Source organism: Emys orbicularis, chromosome 20 (assembly GCF_028017835.1).
Source record: "Emys orbicularis isolate rEmyOrb1 chromosome 20, rEmyOrb1.hap1, whole genome shotgun sequence".
Lineage (NCBI taxonomy): Eukaryota > Metazoa > Chordata > Testudines > Emydidae > Emys > Emys orbicularis.
The window spans coordinates 6,709,202-6,720,942 of NC_088702.1; the positions used below are offsets into that span (position 1 = coordinate 6,709,202).

Genomic DNA, 11,741 nt, shown 5'->3' on the forward strand with positions numbered 1-11,741 from the left:
ACCCCTACAAGTTTAACCGTGGCCCAGCATGGATTTCTCGCATGGGGAGGGGCAAACCTGCACCCACCCATGTTTTAGAGCAAGCAGGAATTAATTCAGGGACATCTTCTGGCCACATGATGTCAGTGGTCCCTCCTGGCCTAATGATCTATGAATCCATGTTCTAACTTGGTTCCTTAAGCCCATTGTGGAGAGCTCAGCACAATCTTATAACCGTGCCAGTGAGAATATTTTCTGCACTGATAGCCGAATGATCAGGAATGGTGACAGGGATAAGCTACAGTTTTCATGTGTGGATTGACCACGCACCGAGCCAGATCTCCAGCGGCTGTCAACCGGTGGAGTTAGGCCAGGCTCTGACCCTCCGTCGTCGATCAGAATGTCTGTTGTGAAAGGCAATATCTGGTAAAGAAGTGGATTGTCCTGTCCACGTCAGTGATTCAACGTGCGTGAGGAGAGAGAGGCCCCTCCAAGTGCCGTATGGCTGTGCTAGCTGTTAAGCTTGTCATTTGGCTCGGCCCTGCGTAGGGAGAGTTACAGGGGGTTACCAGTGTTGGAGGTGAGGAAGGCTGCAGTCAAAATGGATCAGGCTGTGACTCTGAGCAGCAAGGTCACGGGGTGACTTCCTGAAGGGGCTGACTGATTAAAGAAACAGCAGATCAGCTATCCAGGACAATTCCTGCAGTGTGTGAGCAGCCTGGGCCACTCTCCGATGCAGGAGGTCAAGTCAATAGTGGGGCTAGAAGTGAAAACCGGGCAGAGGCTCTGCTGCTGCTAACATTCTGAGCTGTGAATGTGAAAACGCACGGCCGTCAGGTGCCAGGCATCAGAGCCCACTGCATTGCACAGCCCAGCTGCAGACCCCACGTTGGCAATGACCGGGTCAGAACAGCTGAGCTACTCCTGTTTCCAGAGTCCAGACACGCACTGTGACTGCTGCATAGTCATTCTGCATGACCAGCACATGCAGTAAGCGCTCTCGGACGGCCGCTCCCCTCCCCACGGGTAGCAGGCAGGGGCTGCATCCATGCTGAGCAGGAAACAGGCAGACCCTGGAGCAGAATTCAGTATGTAGAGGAGCTCCAGCTATGAATGTCACCTGCGTGTGTGATGCCCAAACAGGCTGGTCCAGGGGATACTTACCCCCATGCACGATTTGCCAACTAACTGCAAGGAAAATGGAACTAAGGGGCCAGGCCCCCAGCTGGTGTAAATTCTCATTGCTCCATTGCCTTCCATAGAGCTATGCTGATTTACGCCAGCTGGGGATCTGGCCCCTTGACTCCAATGGAACGATGGCAATTTGTACCAGCTGGTAATCTGGTCCCTTGACTACAGTGGAGCGGCACCGATTTTCAACAACTGGGGATCTCACTGATTTCAATGGAGCAATGCCAATTTACACCCGCTGGGGATCTGGTCCGTTGACTCCAAAGGAGCACTGGCTGATTTTCACCAGCTAAGGATCCGTTCCAGTCTTTATTCTTGACCAAGTACATTAGTGAAAAACTGCAGCAAACCAAACGTATTTTGCTAGTTGGAAAATCTACACTCAGAAGCTGTGAGTCTGTGGGTTAAACAAACCACAAATACGTTACAGCCAAAGTCTCAGTAAACAACAAACTTCCGGCTGCTTTGACCTTTCTGACCACCACTGCTTTCTCATGCTTTGCAGAGAGAGTTCTGTAGCGTGGTTTAGTCTTTTCGATCATTCATCTGAGAATTTAAATCTTGGGGGGGGGGAAGGGGGATTCTGCCATCTATTTTCACAAACGCTGTAGCCCCCTGAAGAGCACAAATCATATTTGCTCCTTTTATTTTACATAATGTGAAACATGCAATTCCCCAGCCGACACAAAGACCAAATCTAAATCAACAGTTTTCCCAAAGACGCCATCCGACCCTGCTCCTTCTGGCTGGCTCAACCCAGACAAACACCACCAACTTCTAGTCTCAAGCAAATGTTCCCATAAACCTGTCAAGAGGAAATGGAGTTAAAAATTAACTTGAATTTAGTGTTAGGCCTAATCTAAAACCTTAGATCTGAAGCTTTGTGAGCAGTTTATTGAGGAAGTTCTGATTTAGATCCTGGCTTGTGTGATGCTGCCCCCACCTGAGTGGGTTGTCAGCAGCAAGAATCAAACCTCGGGACCTCTGGTGCTAATAGCATGAGCATCTACTGTAGGAGCTAAAAGATACAGTTTTATTACCGAAAGTTGGAGTAGGGCCATCAACCTCTATATGTGGCCCAACCACCACTAGAGGGCAGAAGAGCACACTTATAGTCGGACTCATTTCAACGTATAGTATTGTATTGTCCAATACATTCCCCTAAATTAGGATGTCCTTTAACTGGACCAGTGTAGCATCGTGATAGCGAATGCAACATCAGGTGCTGACATGGGACAGTTTTAGCAACACTTCTGCTTACTGGGCATGCAGTTAGAATCATAGAATATCAGGGTTGGAAGGGACCTCAGGAGGTCATCTAGTCCAACCCTGCTCAAAGCAGGACCAGCCCCAATTAAATCATCCCAGCCAGGGCTTTGTCAAGCCTGACCTTAAAAACCTCTAAGGAAGGAGAGTCCACCACCTCCCTAGGTAACCCATTCCAGTGCTTCACCACCCTCCTAGTGACAAATTTTTCCTAATATCCAACCTAAACCTCCCCCACTGCAACTTGAGACCATTACTCAAGTTAGCTAGAGAGGCCAGTTCTAAATTCCAGTGATGTAACACAGACAAAGATATAAAGAATAAGAAGAAAGACCAAGTGCCGGGAATAGCATTTTTGTTCAATCTGGTGTTTCATTTCATGTCAAGTCTTTCCAGAATGTTTCTCTCCCCCAACAGCTTCTTCTCCTGGGGCCTGTTTCAGCATCATCCTGCAGCTTGTGCCATCAGAGTGTGTGAAAACTCTTTGATCGCGCTCACTTTGCACTGGGGTATCTGATTGCACAAGGGGCAGGGCAACCGTACATCGGATCCTTACTGGGGAAAGCTGGTCAGTTGGTGCAAGAGGCCTGTCCTCCAGCTGTCTGAGTTGAGAAGCCTGGGCTGTATTATTTTCCCCTCTACTCCAAGAGTGAGTCCAGTCTGGGTTTAAATATTCGCACTTCCCTGGACAGCCCATAAAATGGATTAACATTTAATAGGAGTTCAGCGTTCTCTCATTGTAAGTGGGGCCCGTACGAACTGATAGGTGATTTCCAGTCAGGGAACAGGTAGATGGCAAGGACAAGCAGCCAAAGGGGAATTGTGGGAAGACATTGGAGGACTAGGGGCACTCAGGAGTTGAGTTGCAGCCCTAGCCTGTGTCCACACTACAGAGTGGTCATGTTAGCAGATGACAAGGTTGTGCTCAGTCAGGCATTAGCCCGTACCCCCAGCTGGGCCAGCCAGCGCATGTCACTAGCATTGCCACACGGGAGAAAGGGTTCTTTGTGTGTGGACGGGGGTTGAGTTAACAATCGAGTTATAACACAAGTGAACTTTGCAATGAAGACAGGCATGGCAGGGTGCACTACCCATTGAAGGAACTGTCTGGAGAGGACTGCTGAAGTCAGGCTGGGTACAATCAAGGATCCCCCTACCCTACCTTGCCCTGGGGGTGGGCTATTTACACAGGAAGAGGAAATTGAGCAGGAAGGAGGGGACTAGAAGTTATGCAGGCTGTAGCTTCTCTTAGGTCCTGGGGACTAGCCTGGATGGGCCCAGAGACTTTGTTTGCTGACTCTTATGTTTAGAAGCTGTGAACCAGGGCCTTGTGAAATGTATTAAGGCTGCTCCTTCCCTGAGACCTTCTTAAAGGGGGCATGTTTGTTTTGGCTTCCCCTGGTTTGGATCCTTTACAACAAGGCTGAGACTTTGCAGCACAGCTTTAAAATTAATCTAATCCCAGTAATTATGCTTAAGGCTACTATTATGTCATGGAGGTCATGGAATCCATGACTTCCAGAGACCTCCATGAGTGACATTTTCTGCCCCGGGGCTGGAGCTGTCAGCAGCTCCTAACCAGTGGACAGCAGGGGGACCCCGGAGCTCCCAGTCGCCATGGGCAGTGGGGCTCTCTGCAGTGGCCCAGCCGTCACAGACGGGAAGGGGACCCCACAACTGCTCAGCCACGGCAGGCAACGAGGGGACCCTGCCCCCCAACGAGGGGGCTCAGATGCAGTGGGTGGTAGGGGTTCCAGAGGCTGCAGGTGCTGGACCCTCCTCCCTCCCCATTTTGTCAGGGATATTTTTAGTACAAATCACAGACAGGTCACAGGCTTCCGTGAATTTACTAAAACTATCTGCGACCAAATCTGAGCCTTAATTATGAGATTATCTTAATTAAAGATGTGTGGCCAAATCCCAGCCAGGCTTTTGAAGCAAGCGTGGATAAAACGCAAGGTCACAATGATACACGACACATATAGACCCCACGCCAGTACTTCTGTAGCTTTGCAGGCACGTGTTGTATATGACACACAACCACATAGCAAACCCATGGGAATTACTAGTGGTACAGCAGGAAAATAAAGGCCGGTTGGCTGAGTTCCCAGCAGTAGTTCAAGACTGAAAGAAAAAGAGGCTAATTTACAGGCAGGGCCGGATCCCCAGCTGGTGTGAACTGAGAGCAATGGAGCTATAACTGCTGATACCAGCTGGGTATCTAACCATCCCATTTTTGAACCAGTTTAACTAAATCAGGGGAAACGACTGTGTTAAATCTATGCAAGCCCCAGTGTGTACACAGTTACAAATGGTGTTTATTGGCATGGCTTGTACAGGAACAATATAACTAACCCCAATACCTTTTAATTAGCTGTAAAGCCGCGTCCCTACAAGGGGTTTACACTAACATAACTAACTTGGTTTTGCTCGATCGGTGCAGAGATTGAGCCTAGACGAGACCTGGGAGCCAGGAAGGATCCAGCTCATCCCGTTCGGATCAGCAGTCCGTTTGCCAGTTCAGATCCCCCTGTACCAGGTAGGTCAGGATTTTTCACTCTTCCCTCTTGCCGGTCGCTCCATCGTGCTCCGGCCACGCTGCCTCGACTCAAAATCCAGCTGACAGTATACAAGCCCATCCTGCATGGTGACAGTCAGGAAAATTAACCCCCCTCCTGTATTGGTATCAACTGTGACAGGACTGACCAGCCAAGTGAGCTTACCCTCCCCAGGCCTTATTAAAAATTCCCTCTTCCGCCTCTGCCTTCCCTATCGATGGTGTTTTGTCAAATTGGAAACCGTCCCTGGAGTCTGACTTTAAGAAGTTGGTTAGTGACAAACTTTGCTCTTACAGGGCCTTTCCTGTGCAAATTTCAAAGAGCTTTAAAATATTATTTCTCTCTCTTTATGGTCCTTATCTGGCCCCCCATTATTCTAGTATCTGAGCACCTCAATTATTAATGTCTTTATTCCCGCCCCCTTGTGGGGCAGGGTTATTTTCCCCATTTTACAGAGGGGAACTGAGCCACACCGAGGCTAAGTGACTTGCCCAATGTCACATGGGGAATCTGTAGCGGAATTGACACCAGGTCTCCCAAGTCCCAGGTTAGTACCCTAACCATTGGGCCATCTTTCCTCTCTCTGTTAAGGGCGAATGACCTGCTCATCTCATGAGACAGACTCTGCCCTGAAGATCTTACAACTGGAACCAATGAATGAAACCCCCCAGAATTCCCCTGCTTCTCCCTATTTTACAGATGGGGAAACTGAGGCACAGAGCCATTTGGGGACTTGCCCAACATCACACACAGAATTGAGATAGAGCCCAGTTCCCTCCCCCACCCCCATTCTGCTACTTTTGCCATTAAACCCACTTTATGGATCAATCCATCTAGGCCCCTAAGTGAATGGGAGCATTTGAAATGTCTGAGACGGGCAGCGACAGAGAAAGTTGGTAACGCGCCGTACCTGGTGCTCCTCTAGGGCTGGCGATGCTGAGCTGCAGGCCTGGAATCCTGACACAGACAGAGACATTTGTAAGGTCCTGTTCCATTGGCATTTCCCCCAAAAGGAGCATACAGACTAATGGGACCCCCGCGCAGTGTGGGGGCATAGCTCCGCCATGCCCAGCACAGGGCAAACAGACAGATGGTTGTATTTAGAGATTTAGCACCGATAAACTTGACAAAATATGGACCAGTAATAACTTGATCAAAAGCACCTAAGGGAAGGACCAGATCCTCAGAAAGATTTAGGTGCCTAACTCCCATTGGGACCTACGTCCTTTAGGTGCTTTTGAAAATGTTGCCCTGGGGAGAGCTGGTCTCATTGAAAGTCACTGGGACTTGGGCCAAGTCTACACTACAGACTTCTGCCAGCCTCGCTGTCGGGCAGGGGTACAAAGAGGTGTACGCCCTGCCTGACGCAGCTGTGCTGGCAGACGGCCCAGTGTAGACTCAGTTGTATCAGCAAAACTGCACTTTTCCCGGTGTAGCTTTTCTCACGTGGGGGAGCTGGAATAATCTGTACTAGTAAGAACAAAGCTTTGCTCCCACTAGGGACGCTTTGCATAGGGATGTGACTGCACCAGTAAAGCCTTCCAAGTGGAGACCTGGACTGTCTCAATGCTCACAAGGGCTAGATTTTCAAAGGTGTTTATGCAGATAGGCGCCTATTGGGATTTCTGAAAGCACCGCAGCAGGTGAGGTGCCAGACTCCCATGGGGGTCAATGGGATTTAGGTGCCTGGGTGCGTTTGCAAATCCCACGAGGCGCCTCTCTGTGTCTCTAGGTGCCTAAAGACCGTTGAAAATCTGGCCCTCGGTCACTTTTGAAAACAGTCCCCTCCACCCACAGCAGGTCCATGGGTCCATCGCCTCCCTTCATCGCCAAAATCAAACCTTTCTCCAGAGGTGGGAAACAAGTTCCAGAGGTCGGGCCTGATTCGGTCTGCCCTGCACCCCGTGCGGTCAGCGGCACCGATCGGAGTCGATCAGCACTGCTTTGATCCGGTAGCGTTTCAAACCCACCTTGCACAGGGTTACATGACCATCCCAGGAGCCCGAATCCCCACCCCTTTACACCAGTTTGGCACGCATGTAATTTCAGTGACTTTAGCGGGGTTGGCTGGATTCACAGCAGGGGAGTGAGCGGAGAATCAGACATGCTGCAGGGCAGTGGAGAATCAGTCCCTTGGAAAACAAAGCTACTGAGATCAGGAAGCGTGACAAATAGAATCATAGAACCATAGGCCTGGAAGGGACCTCGAGAGGTCATCTAATCCAGTCCCCTGCACTCGTGGCAGGAGTAAGTATTATCTAGACCATCCCTGACAGGGGTTTGTCTAATATACAGTGTGTTCAGTCATCCCAGGAGCTAATAATGCCCTGGGGTGAAGCATGGGAATGGGATTTTGCTCTGCAGGAGTTTCTGGGATGAGCTGTGGTCATTACCTCGAGTGGAAGGGCAGCAAATCCAAACGAGGCTCAGAGTCACCATCAACAGCACCAGGGCTCCCCCTACTGCCAGGGGAACGGCGTACTGAAAGCATCCATTGTCAAAGCCTGGGGAGGAAGCAGACACAACTGGCTCACTTGAGTAGAGACGGTCATGATTGCACAGCGTGTACGGAGCTGGGCAGGACACGGTTTGCCAGTCCCCTGAATATTCTCCAGACATTGAAAAATGTTCCCGTCCCAAATCAGGAGAAAAAGTCGATATCTCAAATTTCTGCGACCCAAAAATCCAAAACAAACAAAGGAACGAACACTGGGTTTGGGTCATTGAAAATATTTTGTTTCAATTTTGACCTTTTCTTCTTAACCTATTTTTAGTCTGAATTTACTAAAACGTCTCCACGAAAAGGTTTCACCTGAAAAACTGAAACTTTCCGGTTCGGCAACGTAGAAAGGGACATTTCCACGATTTTGAAGCTTTCCTCCAAAAGTTTGTCAAGACGAGAGGTTTGTCCAAACTGACCCTGTCTCCTGAACTGTTTTGGTTTTGACAAATTGACACTTCTTGGCACAAGAAGGTTAATTGAAAAATTCCCCACCAGCTCTACCGTATAATGTTTCACCCTGAGTTTTTAGCTCTACAGAACAAGCCAGCAGGAGCCTTCGATCCATTTCACTCTCCCTTTTCATTAGGCCAATGAATAATATTCCCTTGGGTCAGTGATTTAGCCTGTTCCCAGAACCTACTCTGCAGCTTCTGCCACTCCTCTCCCTTCTGTGCCCCATGAGAGCACCGCTCCCAGGGATATTTGGTACTATTTCACCGTGGAACTTACTTCACCCATGGGCTTTTTGTGCACATTGGTTCAGGCCACTACAGACTTTTGCCGACCTAACTATTCCCGTCGAGATGTGAGCCCTCACTGACAGGTGCTCCTACTGTAGGCTTTTACTAGTGCCACCTGTTTCCCTCGTGGGAGTGGCTTTGCTAGACCAGTACACAGCACAGCTTTCCTGGTGTAGCGGCACCCACACCGGAAGCACTTTGCCAGTATCCTATCCTATCTCCTAGAACTGGAAGGGACCTTGAAAGGTCATCGAGTCCAGCCCCCTACCTTCACTAGCAGGACCAAGTACTGATTTTGCCCCAGCTCCCTAAGTGGCCCCCTCAAGGATTGAACTCACAACCCTGGGTTTAGCAGGCCAATGCTCAAACCACTGAGCTATCCCGTACAGCAAACTGGTATTTCGACACCAGCAAAGCACTCCTAGTGTAGACATGGCCTCAGAAAGAAGAGTGGCGTTTTCTTGCACTGCCTCTTCTTTCCCTTCTCAAAGTTCCTTGCAAGTCTCTCTGCACCTAATTAACTGAAAGGTTCATACATTCCAGCTTTCCGTGATGACAAATTATTTATTTTTTTAATTGATCATTTCAAAGCAGCTTTGACTGAGGGCGCTTCCCGTGGCTATAGCTTAGATCTGACTCCCCTCTAATTCCAGAAGCAAATATAAAATCACTCACGTTCAATATACCTGGCACTTTTCTTCACACTGTTGCCAGAAGAGTTGAATTTGACTTCACAGGTGAGAATTTTCGCACTGGTCCAGGTGTCCTTCGGGATGCTAATGTGACTTATGAGCATTAAGGATCCATCCTTTGCTTTCAGTGATCGCATTAGTGCCTGTTCCTGCCGATCCCCAGAAATATTCCAGGAAATTTGGACTGGGTTGGAAACTCCATGGACAATGCAAGCCAGATCAACCGTCCCAGTGGAGATGAGACCAGGGAGAGATGGAGCAAGAAGCAAAACCCAGCTGCCGGTGGTGTAGCTGTCTGAGCAGAATAGAGCAGAGAATGTATTGTTCCATCCTGTGTCTGACTCACAACAGACCTGCCGGCTGTTTATTATCTAATTAAGGGCACCAATTTTACTTTGTTACAATTGTACACTTCCACTGAAATCAATACAATTACACGGGTGTAACTGACCGGATTTTAGGAATGTTAATCTCATGAGATGGGGATTGATTCAAAGTAAAACATTCTGCAAAAAGAAAAGGAAAAATTTGGCTAAATGCATTCATGGCTGTTAGGTCAAAAACATCCCCAGTCTGGTAGCTATAAATAGTGATGAGAGTAAAACTAAAATGCTTTGAGATCTACTGGTGGAAAGCACTAGGTATGTGCTAGGTGGGTTTATTATTATTATTCAGGAGCTCTTTAAAATAAACCCTGTCATCTTTGACCATTGAACATTTTTAACTGAATCCCCCAAAACTGCAAAATCGGCTTCTTAGCAGCTCTGTTTAGTTGTCATTTTTCAGCTTAGTTTCCCCTTTTCAGCCATTTCAGCTTTGAAAATGGTACTATGTTGTTCCATTTTCCAGGGTTTTTTTTTTTTAACATCTCAGCATTGCCGATCACTTTTCCCCTTGCGTTACACCATTATCTTTCCTTACCTCCAACAATCAGTGTGGATCCATTGCCGAAAATCAGATAGCTGCTGGTTTTAACAGCACAGTAATAGTCACCAGATTCGTTCTGCTGGACATTGTAGATTTCCAGTGTCATGCCGTGTGTCTCGGGTTTGCAGGCAAACTTACTTACATTTTGATCATTTAAGCATTTCTTGATGCAGGTGGGCCCCTCACCTTCTCTTCTCCTGTACCAATAAACCGAAATGCCACCTCCTTCCAGTTTTTCTTTGGAAGAACAGGGGATCTTTGCCGTAGCACTAATTTCAACAAACAGGAATTGCTGAGTCGGGTACAAAGATAACTGTGCTCCCAACACTGCAGAGATAAAACAGGGTATAGTGATTAACCTCCATTCGTCCTCGGCTACAAAATAAACTGGACACTTAGAATTCAAATGAATTAATCTTCATAAGGTTCATGCTCCGTAACGGTGCCTTGTTAGAGATCATGCTAAGACTATATCAAAGCATGGGGATCTCTTAAATTCTCTGAGCCTATAATAGGAGATGTTCCGTTTTCTCAATTCTAAAGGTAAATGCTCTAAGAAATGCTGAAGGATTTTACCCATGGAAGACAAGAGCAGGTATCTGACAAGCGGCATGTCTGTAGGAGTAAATAATTACCATCCTGCAACCCCAGCTCAAGGGCTGCTGTCTACTAGACTGCAAAAGAGTCCAATAACATGGGCAGTGAACGCCTCCCTGGGGGATAGGCTGTGGTGGTGATAGGTACCACTGGCAAGTATTTGCACAGAAATCACGCTGGATGGGGCATGTCTGGTATTTCCAAGAGTAGATCGCCCCATTATTTGAAGGTGCTGGATTATTTCTGCTCGCTCCAAATTGCCCTCCTGGTTTTTAATAACGATCAGCAGCAACTGGGACCTAGCTAGGATGACCAGACAGCAAGTGTGAAAAATCGGGATGGGGGTGGGGGGAAATAGGAGCCCATATAAAAAAAAAAGCCCCAAATATTGGGACTGTCCCTATAAAATAGGGACATCTGGTCACCCTAGACCTAGCACACGATGTCTTTCTAACACTGCAGCATGTTGATTCTCCCAGACAGAAAGAGACACACACATACGCACGCACACACCACCCATTACAAATATGTCTTTTGCTCACATCAGATCCATAACTTCGAAGCGCCTAGAACTGAAACCGGCTCTGGGAGGAGGCAGGCGGTGGGGCCTGCGGACCCAAAGAGACGGACTATCCCATTGGAACCGTCACCCACCTTGTCTGGTTCTCATTGGTGTTAAATGAGCAGAAGCCGTGATGGCCCCATGCTGCTGTCTGCTCGTTTTAGGCCCTGAACCTGCACGGAGAGTTGCCTGGGTAAATCTCTGTTTGCACAGAACCCCATTAAAATCATGGGAGTCCACCTGGGTGCAGGAGTCTGACCAGGCGGTTTTCAGGGCAGGATCAGGGCCTTAGCTTGTGTGTCCAGCAGGAAGTTATCGCTTGTGTTATGCTGAAGTAAGATCAGAGGATCCCGTTTCCTTCAGACTCACGGAAACAGCACAGGGGCGCTGAATGTCCATCACCACACTGACTGACCTGCTCCTAGTGCCATCACTTATGCCAATGCAAAATGGTTGCCCCGCTTTATTTGACTGGAATGGTAGGGTTCTGCACCCATGTCGCCTGGGGGCAAAGGACTGCACTTGCTGGGGAGTGAGGCCCAAGAGGGGGGTGTCGTGAGTGAGGCTGGGTGAAATTTTTCATCCAAAACTTCTGGCTGGTGAACAATGCTGATTCAGTGACACCGAACGTTCGGCAAATTTGTGCCTGTTTTGCCAAATGGTTTTGATTGAAAACAAACAAAGACATTCAGAAAAACTCGAAACGTTTTGCTTTTTCGGTTCTAA

At 48.3% G+C, this 11,741-nt stretch overlaps 1 protein-coding gene across 1 annotated transcript; it reads right to left on the reverse strand.

Moving 5' to 3' along the window:
• Nucleotides 1–4,980: 4,980 nt before the first annotated feature.
• On the reverse strand, nt 4,981–10,469 carry LOC135892624 (immunoglobulin kappa light chain-like). The gene is made up of 6 exons (XM_065420422.1): nt 10,433–10,469; nt 9,851–10,183; nt 8,913–9,224; nt 7,388–7,519; nt 5,905–5,951; nt 4,981–5,076 (listed from the first exon to the last, which is right to left on the reverse strand). The coding sequence occupies exons 1-6, from the start codon at nt 10,467–10,469 to the stop codon at nt 4,981–4,983; spliced, it is 957 nt and encodes a 318-aa protein (XP_065276494.1).
• Between the last annotated feature and the right edge of the window lie 1,272 nt (nt 10,470–11,741).

Excerpts from the sequence above, each read along its gene's own strand:
- LOC135892624 (XM_065420422.1), bottom strand. The coding sequence starts at position 10,469 with ATGCCGCTTGTCAGATACCTGCTCTTGTCTTCCATGG. Across the intron at positions 10,184-10,432 it reads CCTGCTCTTGTCTTCCATGG|TGTTGGGAGCACAGTTATCT; the intron begins GTAAAATCCTTC and ends TTATCTCTGCAG. Across the intron at positions 7,520-8,912 it reads AAGTGCCAGGTATATTGAAC|TTGTGTCTGCTTCCTCCCCA; the intron begins GTGAGTGATTTT and ends CAAGTGAGCCAG.